At 39.6% G+C, this 21,615-nt stretch overlaps 1 protein-coding gene across 1 annotated transcript in view; it reads left to right on the plus strand.

Moving 5' to 3' along the window:
* The first annotated feature begins 1,618 nt into the window (after window positions 1-1,618).
* Window positions 1,619-21,615, plus strand: part of VEPH1 (ventricular zone expressed PH domain containing 1) — a 245,087-nt gene continuing 225,090 nt past the window's right edge. The window contains 2 exon segments of the mRNA XM_019440365.2: window positions 1,619-1,740; window positions 9,753-10,049. Coding sequence (XP_019295910.1) covers window positions 9,912-10,049 — 138 coding nt within the window. The 5' untranslated portion in view covers window positions 1,619-1,740; window positions 9,753-9,911.

Genomic DNA, 21,615 nt, shown 5'->3' on the forward strand with positions numbered 1-21,615 from the left:
CACATGGATGGATGGATTCCGTGATCAGGTTTATTGAGTTCAAACAGTATGTAGCTAGAAACTACCAGACAAGTCTAGGTGGTTTAAGTGGAAGTATTTGGGGGAAGTGAACATGTTGTTGGTTAAAAGAATCAATTTAGGAAGTCACACTTTAGGTATACGGAATGACTACATTCGTTTCTAGGTCTTTCCTGCCTCACTGACTGTCCATGAAAGCCTGTGATTGTTATTGAAGGGGCTCATTTGTCATAGTTGGTTCCTAATACATCTCCTAGTGCATCTTCCTTTGCAAGGAGCTGCACTGTGAGGACCCAGAAGAACCTTCTCACAACCCGGGGTTTGGCTAATTTAGCCAACCAGAACTTTTTCAATGGCAAATGGCAGAAAACCCAATGTAAAATCACTTAAGCTATTAAGCACTTGGTCCACAGTGAAGGGTGGATCTTGTCAACCCTTCAGGGGCAGCTGGTTTAATTGGCCTAAACAAAGTCACTAGGATTTGGTTTCTTGGTGGCCATGTGGCAAGGGCAACCAGACCTTCTATCTTCTTGTCATCAAATCTAGCAGGAAAGACTCTGTCCCCTCAATGCCAAACATTCATCTTTCTCATGACTCTCGCTGGCCTGGAAGGGGTCACACCTCATTCTCTGAGTCAATCACTATGGTCAGGAGAATGTCATCTCTCTGATTGGCTAAGACCAACATGTTTTATCTGAGTGAGCTCTGCCCAAAGAATGTTGCTTCCCAAGGGAAATTTGGGTACAGTTTTTACCAGATAAGTGGGTGTTGGGTGGTAAACACAGGACAAAGTCCTCTTCGCCCCAGGAGTGTGCCTATTAATTGAGCCAGGAATTTGTGTACATAGCAGCACAATTGCCAATGACATAGAAATATCAATATTTCCAGATATGTACCTTACACCTTATTCTTCCCCACACATTCATACACTTGGTTTGACTGAAAGCTAGTTAGAAGAGGTTCCGAAATATTCTGTTGCTTTATGTGTAGGCAAAACCTCAGATCAATAAGGGGAGAAAACCCATGTCATATACATAAAAGGGGAGAGGATAGCCTCCAGATATAACAATCCACTGGGTACCACCAATTAATTTATGCATTAGAGGTTTGGAGAGCATTCTCCTTAAAAGAGAGAGAGATGTAAGACTGCTCATAAGGGATCCCCAGTGTATTAGGCCTGAGAAGAGGAGTTCTATATTTGGATGGCAAAAGGAAGTGAATTAGCAACTTGGATTGGCGCAAGAAAGAGCAGTGCTGGCCTGGAGAAATCCCCAGTGGTACTTGGGATGCTTCGTTCCGTTGTTCAGTGTTTCGCTAGCAATACCAATAGCATAGTTAGACTTTGTTCCTTTAGACAAGCCATTTTGTTTCTCTTGTGGTATTTTCTTCCATCGTCTTTGGTTTAAATACTATCTCATTCCACTACTTCCCTCTTTCCATTCCACACCAAGCCTTTCACTGATGCCTGCCTGATAAAAGGCTCTACATCTGATATTAACCTAAAACTTCCTTGATTCCTTAAAGTGAGTTATTCATTAATGGAAGCTAAGTTACTGGTTGTTAGGCAAATCTTCTAAAACTCTCTCTCAAACTACCGATCTGCTCAGAGAAGCTCCTATAAACCTACTGTAGAAATAGGTGAAGATTTGTGCCAATTGTTAGCTCTAAGCAGAAGGCTGGGAGAGAGAGAGGAGAAGTTACTCATTTGCCCGATTCCACACGGTGAGTCCAGGGGAGGGAATCAAGTGTACAGCCGGCCTGACAAGCAGCGCAGGGAAGCACGGCGCCTGCCAGCAGGACAGGACAGGACAGGAAGGGGCAGGGGCTCCCGGGCTGCCTCTGAGCATGGTCATGGGTTCCAGCCGAATTACTCTAAAGATCAAGCATTCTGCCTTCTATTTCCTATGATGGCCAGAGTTTCCTGTGCTAAGAGGTATGGCTATCTTTTCCCCTGTCCTTTTGTTCAGCAAAAACAAAAGCTAATTAAAGTAAATGTCAGCAGCTGCAGTGATGAAGGAGTGGGCTGCGGGAGTGGGGCAGAGAAACTTCCAGGGGCTGGCTGATTATGCAGATAAAGCACATTTGGGAGTTGTGTGTCTAGCCCTGTATGCATGCTTTTCGGTTATTAGGGTAAAAAAGCCACCTCTCTGTGGGTTATTAAAACATGTCTCTAGGCCTCAGGAGCAGAAATTTGTGCTTCTAGATTCATAGTATGTGCATTTTTGTTTTATTCCTTAACTGTCTGGGCTCATTTCTATTTCACACTTTTGTTTACCTCAAGAAACATCTTACAACCAGCAAAGAAGCTGGCCCTGCCTATGGTTTTCAAAGAAAATTCAAGCATCTTTCCAGTCAGTGGGTTGAGCAGTCACCATTACTGTTTATTGTTGCTGTCATTTTTTCCTTTGATATTTATTTTAGTTATCTTATAAATCATAATTGAATCTAACTACTTTTTTGTTCTTCTAAATACATATTTAAATTTCTATAGTAACCAACCATTGGATTCCATGACATTTTAAATTGAAGCATGTATGTTTTCAATTTAAGGAATAGAAAAAATACTTAGACATTATTTGAATTGGTCAATGCAGGTGTTTAGTATATGGAATTTAAATGTAAATAAAGACACATTTAACAGTGAATTTTCTTTGTAATTTGAGAGTTTGGGTATGTTTTCTGGGAAAAAAACCCTACAAAATTGGAATTAAAAATTTTAGCAAGATTTATATTAACTACTCATATTTATATTTATATAATATTTATTCAATTTATACAAAGATTTATATCAATTAGGAAAATATGACCTGCAAAGTCAAAATTTACGAAAATGGATACACTATGAAGTCATTATTACAGATCGCAAATTCTTGGTTTAGAAAGTTTGTTAGACTTGAAGATGTTTCCCTCATTTCCAATGAAAGAAAGTATTTCCTATTTGTGCTTCAATAAGTTGCGATATGTATTCAAAATAAAATATGTTTTTTGAACTGTTGCCTAAATAAGTCACCAAGCCTATTTTTGTATGTGCTTATGATAATTAGCCCGCTACAAACTGAGTATGAATTCTAGAAAAAGACCAAGGACTGAGTCCTTTAGCATCGTTTGGAACAACCCAGCCTCAGAGGCTTTCAGTAGAAGTGAATGTAGCAAGATGTCATGGCAGAGGAAACCGAGAGACGCACAGGGAACAATAGACATCTTGTGGGAAGGGCTGAAATGTATGCGGCCAATTCCCATGGGAACGCCTGTAGTTCTTTCACACTGTGTGAAAAAGATGCTCCTTGAAAAGAGTCTTTAATCCTTTCTTTCAAAGGAAAATCTATCCGAGAACTTTATTTAAATTTTCTAGAACCCAAATGGGTCTAACCTAGTCAGTGGGCATTTATAATACAGGTGAATAAAATGAGAAAATTTTGATGCGCAGTAGTGTTATCCAAAGCATAACGTAAATAAATGTTGTTATTCTAGAATTTTCTAACGTGAAGAAACCAGGGAATACTCTAACCCGAAGTTGGAAGCTAGAGGCTAATTTTCACAGAATAAATTGGCTTCCTGAGTTAATTATGTTTATTGAAACCTCCCAAAGAGCTTCAATTTTTTCCACAGGTGGTATCCCGATAGTGGGTCAATTAAGTCCACTGGTTCATATGTATTTTTATTTAATAGATCTACCAGTGCATAGTAGAATAAACCAGCAATGTTTTATTAGTGCCCATTGAGTGCAGGTCACCTTGAAGAGTCCTAAAGAACTTTTCCCTCTGGTGCCCTAGAGGGAATTATACACTCCATCCTTGCCAATAAATGTGGGAGTGAGCACTACACTTGCGAAGGAAACTCAAGTATTTGGATTACCCAGCCACAAAAAGTCTGAGATACGTTGTATCTTAGTCCATTTCCACTCTGTAAAAAATTCATTTACTGTTTAGCCATGGTTGAGGGGGTAAGGCTGTCTCTCCAGGGAACAAATTTGCCAAAAAACTAATATGGACACATTCAAGATAGTGTATAAACTACCCAGATTTAGGTTGGGGGGAGAGTACAATTAGGCTATAAATATGACCCAAATGGAAAAAGGACTTTATAAAAAATCTTTAACATGTGAACTCAGTGTTGGATAGCAGTACAGCAGTATATTAGCTCTTAGAAGGGATGGCATAGGGACATAGTACAGGAAAATGACCTATAAGAATAACGGCATTATTAGGGATATGATTGCTGTTACTTCTTGTGTGGTTGTTATATGCTAGGTTCTGTGGTGAATGCTTTACATAATCTCATAAAACCTCCCAACAACACATATCACAATCCTCAGGTGCAAATAAGGAACCTGAGGCTCTAGGAATTAATTGATCGACCCCAGTAATGATACAGCTGAATCCAGTTGTGTTTGCGTTCCCACACTCTTAACCACTCTGCTTTTCTTACTGGGTTTCTATAAAATGTCCAAATCTGGACTGGAGATTCATTCCCTTTAAAGGAATGTAGTCATTCCTTTAAAAATGGAAGAAAATTGGATAAAACCTAGCGATAAGAGCCATTAATAAGGAATGGAGAATGAAGAAGAGGGAAGCCTAAAGACATACAGTCTGTTCCTTTAAAAGAGAAGACTGCATCACTATCTGTAAGCCAGAAAATTACCAGTGAAAGGCTACACCTGCTCATGGGTGCCTGGCTTCTCCATTTTTATAAAGAAAACTCTTAAAGAGAATTCTCCATATGTGGATGGCATAAAAATGTGATTGACCACCAAATGTCTAGAATGATTTACAAGGTCATTCCCCTGGGGCATATGACCTGGTTCAATGGTAGTGTGTGACCCCTCTGACCACATGCCTTTGTGGGGTAGCACTCGCGGGAGTCACATCTTTGTGACCACACGGATGAATTTGTCTGCCGCACAGCTTCCTGTACGTTTTGCCAGCAAAGAGGTGATTTGATGGGCAGAAGACCCTCAATAAGGACAGATAAATTGGGAGTAGAGAATAATACAATTTAAAAGCATGTTTTTTAATGCACCATTAAGCATTGAAACCATTAAGTGTTGAGAGTTTCAGTACCTTTTCCTCCTCTGGAGTGTCAGCAAGATAAACATATTCTCTGAGTGTCGCTGCAATATTTAAAGTACAAATCTGACTTAAAGGGCAAATCCAAGTGGATTTTTATGAACCTCCCAGCAAATAGAGTGGAAAAGAAGGTATGCATTTTTGTTTAGTAGTTTGTTCCTTTTAGCAACTTTCTCCATCCTTAAGTTTTCAACAATATTAATCTAGAGGCAGAACAAGAGGATCAGTGCTTTAGGAGCTGGGACTCTTAGTGGACAAATGCTCTGTGGTTCAAATTCTGGGTGTGAAATCTTGAGAGGGAGGGAGGTGTTCATTAAGCCGCAGTCCTCTCTTCCCCAGGCTTTGTGAAATGGCTCCCAATAGTCATTCCATTCACCTGTTTGAGTTTCTGCTGAAACTGTTTCCTGCGTGGCTTTCTCTCCCCAACACCTCCCACCCCCTCCCCATTCTTCCCAGGGAAAGTATAGATTTTCACGAACACAGGGAGTTTTGTTTTCTCTGTTAAAAACAACTCTACTTTACTGGAGCAGGCTTTCTGTTTCACCCCAGGAAACAGAGCATTTCACTCAGAGGCGACTCTGCACTGGGTGAGGTGCAGCCTGTCACCTGACCAGCTCTGGAGCTGCCAGTGGCATCAGGCTGCATTCCTTGAATTCTTCACCCAGCACTACCGCCACCGCAATGAACAACTTCAGGTTCACTGAGCTGAGGGGATTCCATCTGCTGTGCCCTCGGAGTCCGCTGCCCGAGTCTCGCGCCCAGGCTCAAAACCTATAGCTGAGTAACAGCAAGCTGCCTGCCTTTGAGGATAGCATGCAGGTAAAGCCAGTTTGTGGGGACAGCTGGGACTCCCTGAAATGTGTCACCCTTGGTGCATAATCATTTTTTTTGTGTGGTGTCTGCTTCTCTTTACAGAAACTTGACTTACCAACCAATATCTGCTTAAAAATATATATTACAAATAATGAGAAAGTGGGCTCCAATTTAGGATCCCTTAAAGATTAAGGGCAGAAATTAGGAGAGCAAAAGCTGGGAGTAAGAGGAATTTTATAAGCCAGTTTTTGTAATTCAAAAAGTACGAGATTTGGAGGCTGACCTACTTGGTGTGAATCTTGGCTCTGTGTGTAACCTTTGGCACGATATCTCACCAGTCCTGTTTCCTCTTTGGTAATAATATCTACCTGCAGGGTTGATGGGAGAACTGAGAAGAAAGTATCTGGCAAAGAGCTTGGTGCATAGAAAGCATCTGAGGTGCACACATATGTGCATTTGTGTACGTATGTGTGTGCTTGTGTGTGTTTGGTGGACACGTGTATACAGGCATACAGGTCACAGGACTGTGGCGTTCATGAGGGCAGGGAATTTCTCAGAGGATGAGGTTGAATTTGATCTGTCGCTGACCTTCTCTGCTGTAGCAGAGAGATCAACAGGAGAAAGAAGCCAGACACCTGAGCAAAACACTGACCAGAGCTGCTGAAAAATAAATTACATGCCTTGCTGATCCTTAGGCAGGAAGGGGGCAGTATAGTATACCATGTGGGGTGCTCTTTAAATGAAGACTGATGGAAGGGAGGCAGTTTAATAGTTATCACACATGGTCATGTACGCAACTGACAGGGCTTTGTTCTGGGAGATCAACTGCCTTCGGTTCTGACTCTGCAACTTATTACTCCCTGGGTGTTCCTGGGCTGGTTGCTTTCCTCTCTGAACATCAGTTTCTCATCACATGGAATCGTCGTGAGAATTAAGTGACTCAGTCCTTACGAAACACTCATAGTAGTGCCTGCCACATGGTAAACACCTGCTAAACATTAGCTGTTGGTGTCATTATTTGACAAGGGGCTCTTTCATGTGTTTTAGCTTTGATCTTCAAAACAACCTGGTGAGATAGACTAGGCATGTATTAGCCCCATTGTGCAGATGAAGAAATTGAGGCTCAGAGAAGGGAAAAGCACGAACCAAAGGTCCAACAACCAGAGTGACCAGGCTAGGACTTGAATCTCAGTCTGCAGACAAGCGGCTGACTTAGTATGTACACGGGACATGTACATTGAATGAAATCTATCCTAAAAATGTCTAGCCCAAACACCATTTCTTTCACAAAGTCATTCCTCATCATCTTTCCCTAGGAGAGATCTCTCTCTCCCTTGTACTTCCCCAAACTTCCTTTATAGTATACAAGAGACTTTTCTCTGGGTCATCCTTGTATTGTAAAATGTTTGGTGTAAGTTTCACCTCTCCCTACCCCACCTTTTAATGTGTAAAATTTCTCACGGATGGCAGTGTTTTGAACAATAATGTTTTGCACATGATGGACACTCAATAGTGATAGCATGAATGTAGGACTTCATACCAGGTGTCATTGTAAGTGTGGAGAGTAAAGAACGAGCCCAGGGATGCCTGGGTGGCTCATTTGGTTGAGCTCAACAGGACTCTTATTTTCGGCTCAGGTCACAGTCTCATGGTTTGTGGATTTGAGCCCTGTGTCAGGCTCTGCACTGTCAGTGCAGAGCCTGCTTGGGATTCTCTTTCTCTCCTTCTCTCTCTGCCCCCCCCCCACTTGCTCTCTCTCTCAAAATAAATAAAGGAAAAAGGAGCCCAGGAAAAACCGGGGGTGCTCCCCTCCACCAGCATGTATTTCTGTCCTCCTCAGAGCTCCAGCTGTGATACATTTGGGACAGCTGAATGTGCTTCAGGAGCAGCCAGATATTGACCAAGAAGCTGACTGGTCAAGGTGAAATCATATCCAGTGTCCGTCTAATATCTTATATTTCTGAATATTATTTCACTGAGACCCTGTCACTGTAAATGTCTGAGGCTACGGGGAGAATGCATTAAGGGGAAAATTCTGTCCTAAGGGGAACATGACGTCCTAATTTTCCCTGTAGATATTGTAACTCGCCCTTCCATATTTCCCAGGGCGCATCCTACCTTGTAGGGCTCTCTGCTCTCTCTCTACCCCATGGAATTCTCCCCCTCATCCCCAACTCTCCTGCTTTTCTCTTCCTCTAAGCTTCTGTTCCTTGTGACTCGCCTGCTGTCTGGTAGGCCTAAAGCCCAGGGCGTAGAAGGGCAAGGGTGCAGGGTCAGTGTAGGAGGAAAGAGAAATTCATTTTCATGCTTTATGACTCTACCCATATCTTCATCCTCAAATGTTAATAATGCTCTGAGGGTCTTTACTTATAACAGTAGCCTCACATGGAGCCTTACGTGGAACCAGCATACTATAGTGGTTATGAACTTGGGGGTCGCACTGGAATCTCTGGATCCAAATCCTAGCTGTACAGTTTACTGGCTGTGTGGCTTGGGCAAGTTATCTAATGCCTTGGTTCCTCACCATTAAAATGGGAATGAAATATCCTCATATAGTTATTATGAAGGTTAAATGAGTTAATGTTTACAAAGCATCTAGAACAGCACCTGGCATACAGACAAGCATGTATAAGTATTGGGTATGATTTTTCTGAAGCTGGTGAGCAACACAAAAGTCGCACGTAGGCAATACTACTCTCCACTTCCCTTCAATGTCCTACAAACTGCACTGAGTGCCTGATGAAGGATTTGGCTTGCGTTTAGAGACCATATTGCATGGAGAGTGTGTATCTTTAACCTTTAAACTTGCATTCAGCACACAGAGGTGCCCACACAGTGGGAGCTCAGAGGGGAGGTTTAAGATCACCCGAGGAAGCAGCAGACTCCCCTGTCCCTTTCAAAATCGTTCTGGGGAACACATTCAGAATGAAATGTTGGGCAGACTTGCCTATTGCTTATATTCTTATATGAAATAAGTCACCCTCAGCTGTTACTCTTTGCACGTGGGTCTTCATTTTTAAGTTACACGAGATGATTCCACTTCATTGTAAACCATAGGGGAAGCCCGCTGGCCTGAAGTCAGGGGAACAGCGCTCCTGCAGTTACTATGGAGCCTTCGGGAAGTCATTAAATAAATGATTGCTAAGGTCTCTACCATTGCAAGTGGTCCGTGATTTTATTAGGCCCAGAAGGGAGCTGATGAGAAAAATCAGATATTTAATTTGTGCCATTGCGCTTCTCTCTGTGGACTGTTAATTGAGTAAGAAGCATAGTGGGACTTTATTATTTCAACTGTGGGAGGAGAGGGAAGATTGCCTGATCCCAAAGCCCTTCCTCTTTACCCTGCCTGGCAATGCTGGGGGGAGTTTCTCTTGTCTTGTCAGTGTAGGAAAGAAACCTGGCCAAGAAGGCAAGCACTGGTTTCCATGTCCAGAAAAAAAGAGAAAACCAGGCAGTGGGTGTTTTCTGTGTTCCCTCTTTCCTTTCATTGCCCTTTTTTGTTTGCTTTCCATGGGAATCTGGGGGAAATATGGCAAGGGTTGGGTGTCCACTTGTTTCCTTGTGGCATAGAATGCCGGAGAAGGATACAGAAAGGAGAAAAATAAGTGTGAGGTTTAAGCAGCTTTTTAACATTCCTGTTAAATTCTAGAGAAACCTACACATTTTTGATAGGATCTTTCGGGAGTAAAAGAAAATAAATAAGGGAAGAGCTCATTTGAAGATCACCAAGCCAGGATCTGTGACTCTCTGCACATTTCCAAACTGTCTTCCCAGTCTCTGCTCAGTGGAGAGGTTACATTTTGAGCCCATGCCATTCTACTAACAGCAACATTGTTTCATTTGTTTCTTTTCCAGAGAGTGTCAAAGAAGACCTCAAATTCTGGAGAAAAATGACCTTTCAAGGACTACAAAGTATATACTTCCTGCTGCATGTTTCTGTCTTACTAACCTGTGATAACTGAAACACGTGGTCCTGGGGCTGCCGAAGGTCAATTGCTTATCAAATTTCCCATCATGCATCAGCTGTTCAGACTGGTTTTAGGACAAAAAGATCTTTCCCGCGCCGGGGACCTCTTCTCTTTAGATGACTCTGAGATTGAAGACAGCCTGACAGAAGCTCTGGAACAAATTAAAATAATTAGCTCATCTTCCGTAAGTAAACTAATTTTTAAACTAGACTCCCAAAATGACTTATTCTAGGGCCAAAGGATTGTACGTATCCTGTGGGAAAGGAACTTTGCAGGGGAAAGAGGAAAGACCACTTAATACTGGTTCCCTTAATACTGGTTCTGCTCTGTGGTTTAATTTGGTGTCTAAGAAATAACACCAGAGCAGTCTTGACCTAGCGGGAGGCTAGGCTGCCTTTTGCCCATTCATGGAGATCAGAACTCTGGAAATTGCAGACCAGAGTGGAATTATCACAAAAGCTTATCTAAGGGCTGTTTCTCTATCCTTGAAATGACATGGAGAAGAGAGGGAGCAAATCCTGGGAAAAGCAGATCTGCCAAGCTGCCAACAGCATCAGTAAACAAAGCAGGGTGTGTGGAGGAGGCTGAATAATGAAAGAAGGCAGGATGACGCCTCCTGCCGCATAGGTAACATAAGACAAGGACAAGGATCACTCTGTTGCCAGAAGTGACAGTTGCCCGGGGCTTGATAACACTGATTCTGTGTATTTCTATAGACTCTCCATTAAAAAAAAAAAAAAATCTTACTTTTTTACTTCTTTTCCTAACCCCCACCCCCATTTAATTCAACTCACTCATCATTAGCCCCCAGTGTGATCAGACAAATTTATAATCTCCCTCAAGTCTCCCATTCCTTTGCTTCTCTTCAATGTCAAGATTATATATTCTGAAAGTGCTTCCCAAAGAGGATGGATGTGGAGTGCCCAGTGTGGTTTGATGTTGCCCTTCTTGGTTGTGCATGGGCCCTCCATGAGATCAGTCCCATTTCAAAGACCAAGTCTACCAAGCATCTCTTGTGTCAACAGCATTTGCTAATACTTGGTGCAGACAGCCCCCAGGCAGACAGGAAAGAGACAGGACTTGGGCCATAAAATACTGAATTACCAAATGCGTACACATTTCAGAGATCACAGCTTCCTTCCACATTTTAATGTTTAAAAGGTGTACCAGCAACCAGTGCGGCTTCCTCCTCAAGACTGTCAGCGCGCTCACTTATTGGCCGCCAGGAACATACTAAATCCCCCCGGTGGCCAATGAAGTCATTGCCCACACACTCTTTTCTCAGCTAATGTCTTTGACAGCAATTATGTGTCCACATTTTTTTTTCAGAACATTAATCAACTTAGTCTGACTCAAAACACAAGTATTCCTGGTACATTTCCACTTTCTGGGCCATATTTGTGTGCTATTTCTAGCAGTCCCTTCCTTCACACTCCTGCAGAAATGAATTGGCTTAATATGCCACTGATTTTCATCTAATCTAATACAAATATATATATATACATATTCCCCTGAAGCCTGTTTCCACTAGAGGTCACTAGTGTCAGTGATTTCTTTTGTTTCCTTCATCAGTTGCTTATTTTTAACAGATGTCAAATTCAGAATTTTAGAACTGGTGAGTTCTGTTATGTGTCGCCACCTTTACCCATTAAGGCAGGCAGGTCCCTTGTCATCAGGGTGTCATCTGTCCCCTCAGATCAGCATCCTACCAGGCAGATCTGGAGGGCCAGTCGTTCTCCTGTGTTCTTCACCTACTAACTGGTGTCACATCTCACTTCTTCCACTGTTCTATCTGTAACTGTGGCATGAGCAGATGGATGGCAGAATAAAAAGAATTAGTTTTTAGAAGGATTGTGCAGATCGATCCATTTTTTATGTCTGCTATTCAGTCCTAGTTATAAGCAAGTCTCAGTGTGGAATTCCTTCTCCCTTTCCATTCTTTTAAAAGCCAGTTCAAGGTTTATTATTCCTGAAATGACTTCTATGGTTCTAGTTCTTAGTGATTACTTCTCTCTAAAAATACATAGTTGCCCTTTTGCAGAGTATATAATTAATATACTCTGTTCTTATAGAAAATCATCTATTCATATAACCTCCTGTAGTGAAACTTCTACATCCAAGATCTATGTTTCCAGCCTTGGCATCTCCCTCTAAGCCTCAAGCCCGAACTAGTTGGTATCCGTTATCTCAAATTCAATCTATCTAAATTAGAAGTTATCATCTTTCTTCCAGCTGTACTATCACTTTCTTAGATCTCCAGGTTTGCAACCTGGAGTCACTCTTGACCTTTTACTCTCACTCTCTCCTTTCCCTGTTAGTTCTGTGGACACTCCTTGAGAAATGTCTCTTCCCTTTCTCCTTCTTCTCCTTTTCCTGAATTACCTTCTCCTTCTCCTTTTGCTATCACTCTGGCTCAGGACTTCAAAACAATTGATCTTCTTGCCTTTGGTCTTACTGTTCTCTGGTTCCATGTACTAGAAGTTACCTAATTAAACTTCCTAAAGAAGATTTTATTGCATGTCTCCCATTGTTTGAAACCTTCCCATGATGCACCAATGCCCATGACATTCAATGGCCATTGTCAGTGATTAGTCCACTGAACCACTATGTCTACTCAGTAGCTCACTTCCCTGTTAGCTGCATCCCATCTTTCCCTTGTTATGACTTTCCTAATGACCCTGAATCTCAGTAATCAATTCTACTTCTCAACTCCTTTGTTCGTTTGTTTGTTTGTTTTTTGTGTCCCTAATTTTTTTAATTTTATTTTTTATTTTTTAAAATTTACATCCAAATTAGTCAGCATATAGTGAAGCAATGATTTCAGCAGTAGATTCCTTAATGCTTCTTACCCATTTAGCCCATCCCCCCTCCCACAACCGCTCCAGCAACCCTAAGTTTGTTCTCCATATTTATGAGTCTCTTCTGTTTCACTCATATGGGGACTTTAAGAGACAAAACAGTTGAACATAAGGGAAAGAGAGCAAAAATAATATATCAACTCCTTTTTAAAAACAAAGAACTTCCTTTTAAGTCATCTTTGCCAACTTCCTTCTAGCATAGAAATCCCTTCTCTATGATACCTGACAAATAGGTGACTTCTCCTTCTACATTTGCAATGATGAGAACATAGTAAGTTTCTGATATTTCCCTTTGACAAATTTCCCTTTTCCATTGCATGAAGGCTTGATGGAGCCTTTAGTCAAAGTTTTCTACCTTGCCCTTGCCAGGAGAGCAGAGAGGAAAGGAGTGGAGACACTGACTCAAGCTTTCTCCATAGTTCTAGGAAAGAAGTCAGCAGAGGGTGATTTGTCATGACAATGGTGCTCCAAAGAGATAGTCCTTTGCTGTAGTTTTCCGCACTTTATCCATTACTTATGGTCATAACCATAAAACCTACAAAGAGATAACTATTCCACCGTCAGAATTTAAAATTTTTAGTGTGTTCCTCCTTTTGGCTAGATGAAATCTTGACAACTCAGGAAACAACAGATATTGGTGAGGATGCGGAGAAAGGGGAACACTTCTGCACTGTTGGTGGGAATGCAAACTGGTGCAGCCACTCTGGAGAACAGTGTGGAGGTTCCTCAGAAAATTAAAAAGAGAACTACCCTACAACCCAGAAATTACACTACTAGGTATTTATCCAAAGGATACAAAAATGCTGATTCAAAGGGGGCACATGCACCCTAATGTTTATAGCAGCCCTTTGTATTTTCTATACATTGTTATTTGGTCTGTTCATTGCCCCAACAATCAAAAGAGTTTAACTCTGTTCCCGCGAGAACCTTAAATATAGAAAGATAGGTATAGGTATCAGGACTCACCTGTAGCTTCTCTTTTCTCAGCTAAACATCCTTAATGTCCTAGTGTCCTTAGGCATTTCCATGACAAAGAAGGAGCCTATGGCAGAGAAAGGTCATACAACCTCACATATCCAGGTTTAGGTCTGGAAACTCAAATTTGTCAGTACATGATAAATACTATCCAAATGCAAGACTCAGAGGTATAAATTAGAGTGTTGACTTATTGATTTACAATGCAAATTATAACCCATGTTAGTCGGAATTATTGTGTGCTCTATGCTGTCCTTACCAAGTGCATTTACCCAGTCTTTCTCTAGACAATGAATATCACTATTGATTAGATTTCTTCCTCCTCTATTAGAATCACATTCCAGCCCTACCGCCCTATATTTAACTCACCTGTAGTCACTCATGTACAGATAGTATGACGGTTAGTCCAGTAGCTGGTCAATCCCACTCATATAAGTGGATTTCCCCCCACTTAATTCTCAAAGGGCAATCTTGTTTCCAAATTCTTGAGGTGTCTCATTGTAGCTCCCAAGTACTGCCTACATTCTCAACATTCTGGCTTCTTTCCCTTGGCACCTTCCTAATTTACTTTTGTAATTTATCATTGCCCTGCACTTAAACCAACTGCTTAGAACAATTGCTGATACTAGTCAGATACTCTGTGTCTAAAATTTCTTTTCTACGGAAACGTCTCACAGTTGGCCACATTAATGTTATGATATACCAAAACCCTGAGGCTTAATCAAGACTTATAATTAGGCAACTTGAAAAACATTGTAGGTGTATTGTGTCACATTTTTAAACCATTGCAACAATATTGTTGTCTTTAGGCCCTCATTCCAGGATATTCATACCTTCAAAAAATTATGATTCTGTTCAGTATATTAGTTATTCCTATCTTTTTGGAATCTGAAAATTTGGCAAGCAAGTCTTCAATCCTTTTCCTAACATCACTCACAAAATAATTGAACCTTACTAGATTCCATTCTCCAGTCCATGCTCTCTTTTCCACTGGTTAGTCCAAAACACTGCTGGGCAATATTTTGTCCTTATGCTTTGCTTTGAAAGTGCATCTTCTCAAAATTCTCTCCAGGTCCCCAAATGTATCTTTAAGTTTCATCTTTTCATTTTGAGTCCTTTCTGGACTGCTTTCACCTAATAATCATTTCTCCTACTACCTTGGCTCTCCTCCCAGACTACTCATTGCTATCCACTCATCTTTTCCCACTCCCACCACCCTCATTCACCACGTTCCTTTTGCCTAATCCACCAACCCACCTTCTATCTCTCTTTAACTTTTTTTTTACACCAATAAAAAATGTTAGGCATGCACGAATTGCCCAGTTTTAAGAATTAGATAAAATTGAAATCATCTGCATGTTTCTATTTCAAACCTTCCTTTTCTCCCAAAGTAACCAATATCCTAATTATGGTATTTATCCATGAATGTTTTTATTTCTTTGCTATACACGCATAACTCAAAAATTATTTACAGCATGATACTCTACATTTCTAAACTTTATATAAATAGTATCATAAGGCTCAATATAATGTTTCTGAGGTTTATCTATGTTGGTACAGGTAGTCCCAGTTCATTTGGTTTTGGAGTGATAGAGTATTCCACTACATGATTATACCACAATTTGGTTATCCATTCTTCTTTTGATGGACATTTACTATTTAAACAGAGTTATAGTAAACATTCTTGTAATCAGTGTTTTTGCCAAATGTGCTAGTATTTCTAGTGAAGACAGCTAGGAATGAAACAATTGGTGTTGGGGTTTTATAGACTTTCAGTTTTCTGATATACCACCAAATTGCTCTCCACCATGGTTGTACCAACCTGCACTCCCATCAGCCATGCTTGAGATTCCCAGTGGCTTTATATTCTCACCAAAGCTTGCGTTTATCAGATTGTTAACAGTTTTTGTCAATTTAAACGAACCATATCTGACTGTTATTTACATTTGTACTCCCCTAATTATTGGGAAGGTCAACAGATCATTTTTTGGTGTTTATTCGCTATATGTCATTTGGGTTTCAGTATTTAGGATTTAGGGGGGTTTTTGTTGTTGTTGTTTCTTTCCATTTTTCTATTGAGGTTTTAAAGAAGTCTTTTCTTATTAATCTTAAGGACTTTTTGTATATTCTTGTACAAACCCTGTCACTTAAGCATGTTGCACATCTATTTCTAATGTAGCTTGCCTTATACCTTTTACTGTAATAGTCCTGACAGCTGGTAGGACAAATATCCCCAGACTTCTTTAAAATTGCTTTGTTTGTTTTTGTTCTTTAATAACTTTAAAGAATGATTCTGTCACTATCTTGATAGGAATTTTATTATGACTATAGATTTACTTGAAGAAAATTAACATCTTTATGTTACTGTCTTCTTATCTGTAGGTATTATTTATCCATATTCTTAGATCTTCTTAAGTATCTTGCCGTAAAGTTTTATGATTTTTTTCTTAAAGATCTTAAGAGTTTTGTAAGTCTTTTTAAAAATTTATAAGTATTTTAGGTTTTTTGCTGAGATTATAAAAATTACATCCTTTATTTTTTTTTTTAAGTTTTTTTCTTAATGTTTTATTTTTATTTTTGAGACAGAGGGAGACAGAGTGTGAGTAGGGAAGGGGCAGAGAGAGAGAGGGAAACACAGAATCTGAACCAGGCTCCAGGCTCTGAGCTGTCAGCACAGACAGAGCCTGATGCGGGGCTCGAACCCATGAACCGTGAGATCATGACCTGAGCCAAAGTCGGATGCCTAACTGACTGAGCCACCCAGGCGCCCCTAAAAGTTACATCCTTTAAAAAATATTTTCCAACTATTTTCTTTCAGGTGATTATAAAACAAATGACACTTATTTTTGATCATATATCAGATTCAACTCTCTTTATTAATCTTAATATCTTGTCTATAATTTTTTCCATTTATTCAACAAATACTTCTTAAGCACTTACTATATGCCAGACACAGTACCAGATGCTGGGGATACAAGAGTAGGCAAAATAGAAAAAGAAATCTCTGCCAACATCCATTTTAATTGGGGGAGACAGAAAAATACACAAAATAAATAAGGAAAGTATGCATTGCATTAAAAGAGGATCCATAAGTGCTATGTAAAAAAACACAGAGCAGAGGTTGAGGACAGGGGATTAAGGTATGAAATTTTAAACAGGAAGACAAAGTGGCCATATTGAGAAGCTGGTGTGAAGCAAAACTTGAAGGAGATGAAGAAGCAATACTTGTGGAACCCTGGAAGAACTCACTTCAAGCAGAAGAAGCATAAGATACAAAGTTCTTGAGGTTGAGGGCAGCCTGAAGTTCCTGAGGAATATTAAGGAAGCCAGTGTGGTTGTAGCAGAGAAAGCAAGGCAGGAAGGTCATAGAACATCAGGTCAGAAGGGAAGTGGAGGCCAGATCATGCAGGGCCTTGGGCAGCTATTGGAGAGTTCTGACCAGAGAAGTAACATGATCTTATTTTCCTTTTCCTGCTTTGAGAAGAGTCTGTGGAAAAGCAAAGGTGGAATCAGGAAGGCCATTTAAAAGACTACTGCAAAAATCCAGATAAGAAGCTCAGTAGTTAGGGCGCCTGGGTGGCTCCAACTTCGGCTCAGGTCATAATCTCACAGTTTGTGAGTTCGAGCCCCGCGTCAGGCTCTGTGCTGACAACCCAGAGCCTGGACCCTGCTTTGAATTCTGTGTCTCTTTCTCTGACCCTCTCCTGCTTGCACTCTCTCTCAAAAATAAACATTAAAAAATTTTTTTAATTAAAAAATAAGCAGAGACTTTGGCCATGAGGGTGTAATGGAATGGTGAGAGCTATTCAGTCTCTGGGTATATTTTAAAGGTAGAACCAATAGGATTTGTTGATATAGGGTGGCATGGAGGAAGACAGAGAGCGGGACTAAAAATTTTCGGCCTGAAAAGCTACAATGATGAAGTTGAGAGGTAGGAAGGAATCAGGAGTTCTGCTATAAGCATGGGGGCTGAGCTGTCAGCTGTCTCAATGGAGATGTTACGGAGATAGTTGCATATGTGAGTCTGGAGTTGAGGAGACAAGTCTGGGCTGGACAGGATAATTTTGGAACTCATTAGCTTTGAGACTGAATGAAATCATTGAGAGAGCGAGTGTTCACAGAAAATAAGCCCAAAGACTGAGCCCAGCCTCGAGGAGATGATGGAGGACCAGTGAAACCGACTGTGAGAAAGGGCCACTGAAGGAGGAAGAAAGAGCATGATGTCCTGAAAGCCAAGTGGAGAAATGATCAAGGACCGAGCGAGGTCAATGCTGCCAGTAGGTCAGGTGAGATGAGGACTGAGAATGACTGTTATTCAGGTCCATGAATATCACAATGAGAAAAGCAGCATCATTGGATACGTAGGGGTGAGAGCTGAGCCAAAGTTAGTTTAAGACAATGGGAAGAGATTTGAAGAAAAGCAGTGACGTCTCTGGGCATTTTCCTTTGAAGAAGAGTAGAGAAATGAGGTGGTAATTAGAAAGAATTAGGGAATCAAGAAAGAATTTTTTTAAGATGAGAGAAGCACATTCTTTAGAATTTGTTTATGCATACAATCAATATCTTAATAGTTTTGTTTCTTCTTTTTCAATCCATATCCTTTCTATTGGATTTCTCTGTCTCCTTGTCCTGTCTAGTTCTCAAGAGCAATGCTGAATAGAATGGAGTTAGCAGATACCCTTTTTTCATTCTTTAAAGGTAGTTTTCTGACTTAACATAATTATAATGTTTGTTCCAGGCTTTTGATTAGTACCCCTGATCAGATTAAGGAGGTTCCCTTTTATTCTCGTTTTTTTTTTTTTTTAATGTTTATTTAGTTTTGAGAGAGAGAGAGAGAGAGAGAGAGACAGACAGACAGAGACAGAGCTTGAGCAGGGGAGGGGCAGAGAGAGGGAGACACAGAATCCAAAGCAGGCTCCAGGCTCTGAGCTGTCAGCACAGAGCATGATGCGAAGCTCAAACTCAGGAACTGCATGATCATGACCTGAACCAAAGTTGGACGCTTAACTGACCGAGCCACCCAGGCACCCCGTTCTTGTTTTTCTAAAAATTGTTAAATTTTATCAACTTCTTTTTCTGCTCTTTTGAGATAGTCATATTTTCCCTTTTTCCCTATTTTCCTTGTTAATGTGGTGAATCATAATAATAGATTTTTAAAATATAAAACCATTATAACATTCTGGGATAAAGTGAAATTTGACATTAATTTTAATACATTTCCTGATTTGGTTAATATTTTTAAAGGAGCTTTGGAACCGTGAGATTGGCCTATAATTGTCCTATCTTCCACTGTTTTTACCTGGCTTTAGTAGCAAGTTGTATGTACTGGGGTCATAAAACAAGCAGGGAAAAGTTTCCATGTTTCTGTTATCTATAAGACTTTCATAGAAAGCTATAAAACCCTCTGGGCACCATGAGGGTTTGTGTGTGTGTGTGCGTGTGTGCGTGTGTGCATGTGTGTGTGTGTGTGACGGGAGTGGGGGTGTTGGTAGATTTTTAAATTATTGATTTCATTTTCTTTGAAGAAAATCAGGGGAGTTTTCCTTCAGTCACTTTTGATAAAATATATTTTCTAGGAAATTATACATTTTATCTGAGTTTTCAAATTTATTGGTATAAAACTTTTTAAATCGTACTTTTATGTTCTGCTGTATCTGTATTTAAGTGCTCTTTTTCACTGATTCTTTCATCGGTATTTTCAGAGATTTGTCTTTTTAAAGTTTTTGGTTTATTAATCATCTGTATAGGGTGTTTTTATTCTATCTCATTAATTCCTTTTTAAATCTTCGCTGTTTTCCTCTTTGTTCCTCTTTATTTGGTTGTATTCTATGCTTTTTCTAATCCCCTCAGTTGTACAATTAGCTTTTTTTTTTTTACTTTCTAATATAAGCATTTAAGACCCTAAATTTCTTGCTAAGTACCACTTAGTGTCATCCCATAAGTTTTTGAGATACAGTATTTTCATTATGAATTCTTAAATACTCTCTTATTTTTATTGTGATTTCCTCTTTGACTCATAAGTGACTTACAAGTTTGTGCTTTAATTTCCCAAAGAATTTTTGGAAACTTTTTGTTGTTAAGTTAAAATCTAGCTGCATTGTAGTTGGAGAACATGAATGGCATGATACAAATTGCTTAGGAGTGGTTGAGATTTGCTTTGTAGCACAGTTTATGGCTAAACTGTTTAACGAATAACAGCTAATACTTATGTAGCACTTAACTATATTCTAGGAATTGTTCTAAGAGCTTATCACATGTTAATATATTTAGTTCTTTCAGTAAACTTTTGAGATAAGTGTACTAATATTATCTGCATTTTATAGATAAGGAGACCGGAGCACAGAGAGGTTAATAATTGAACTTGTTCAAGGTTATATAGCTAGTGAATAATAGAGACAAAAATCAAGTTAGGAGAGTTTGGATTCAGAGACTACTCTTAACTACCACACTATGCTGCCTCTTTAGATGTTTCATTTGTGCCCCAGAGGAATGTGTATTCTTGAATTAGTGAGTATGAGATATTAAGTAAGTTGGTTAAAGAACTCCTTTTGATTATATCGTTCACGTTTTCTATATCCTCAATAAATTTGTGTCTGCTTGGACAGTCAATTACTAAGAGAGGTGTTTTAAAATTTCCCACTATAATTTTGGATTTGCCAATTCTCCTTGTAATTTTGTCAATACTGCTTTATAAATGTGGGAGATTTTCTAAAATTGAAGCATAATTAACATACAATGTTATATTAGGTTCAGTGTACAACATATAGATTCAACAATCCTATACATTACTCAGTGCTCCCCACAATAAGTGGAGTCGCCCTCTGATACCACACATGTAGTTATTACAATATTATTAACTGTGTCCCCTATGTTTCACTTTTAATCTCCGTGACATTAATTTTATAACTGGAAGTTTGTACCTCTTAATTCCCTTTATTTTACCCATCCTCCCATCCAGCTCCTCTCTGGCAACCACCATTTAGTTCTCAGTATTTAAGAGTCTGTTTGTTTTTTATTTGTTTAGTTTTTTTAGATTCTACATGTAAGTGAAATCATATGTTTGTTACTCGTCTTTGTCCGGATTATTTCACTTAGGATTATAGTCTCTAGGTCCATCCATGTTGTTGCAAATGGCAAGATACCATTTTTTTTATGGCTGAATAATACTCTATTGTATATACATACCACATCTTCTTTTTTATTATTATGTACAAGTTTAGAATCATTATTTACTCTTGGAGAACTTTTCCTCTTACCATTGTATATTGTACAACTTTATTCCAATAAGTTTTGCCTATTTTCTTTGGAGTAGTTGCCTATTTTCCCTTTTCCTGTCTTTTTACTTTTTATCTTCCCATGTCCTTATGACTTAAATATAATTTGTAAACATCCTATAGATGTGTTAAATATTACAAATTGAAAATCTGTCTTTTATTGATACATTTAATCAATTTGTATTTGTCATGATAAATTACATATTTGGCTATATTTCTCCATTTTTATTTTGAGTTATATTTCCTGATTTTCTAAATTTTTATCTTCTTTTCTGCACTTTTCAAAAAAATTTTTGTTTATTTATTCATTTCAAGAGAGACAGAGAGAGCAAGCGGGGGAGGGGCAGAGAGAGAGGGAGAGAGAAAGAATCCCGAACAGGCTCTGCACTATCAGCACAGAGCCCCATGCAGGACTCTACCCACGAAACGTAAGACCATGACCTGAGCTGAAACTGAGTGGGGCACTTAACTGACTGAGCTACCCAGGCACCCCACAGTTTTTTTTAATTGAATGCATTTTTAACCTTTCATTTTCCACCTCTATTGACTCCGTTGGTTTGAAAGTTACATATTCTATGTCAGTTCTTTTGGTAGGTACCTTTAAAATTTTAGAAAACATATTTGCCATGTTTTATCAATTCTA

Source organism: Panthera pardus, unplaced genomic scaffold (genome assembly GCF_024362965.1).
Source record: "Panthera pardus isolate Hobbes unplaced genomic scaffold, ASM2436296v1 HiC_scaffold_16, whole genome shotgun sequence".
NCBI lineage: Eukaryota > Metazoa > Chordata > Mammalia > Carnivora > Felidae > Panthera > Panthera pardus.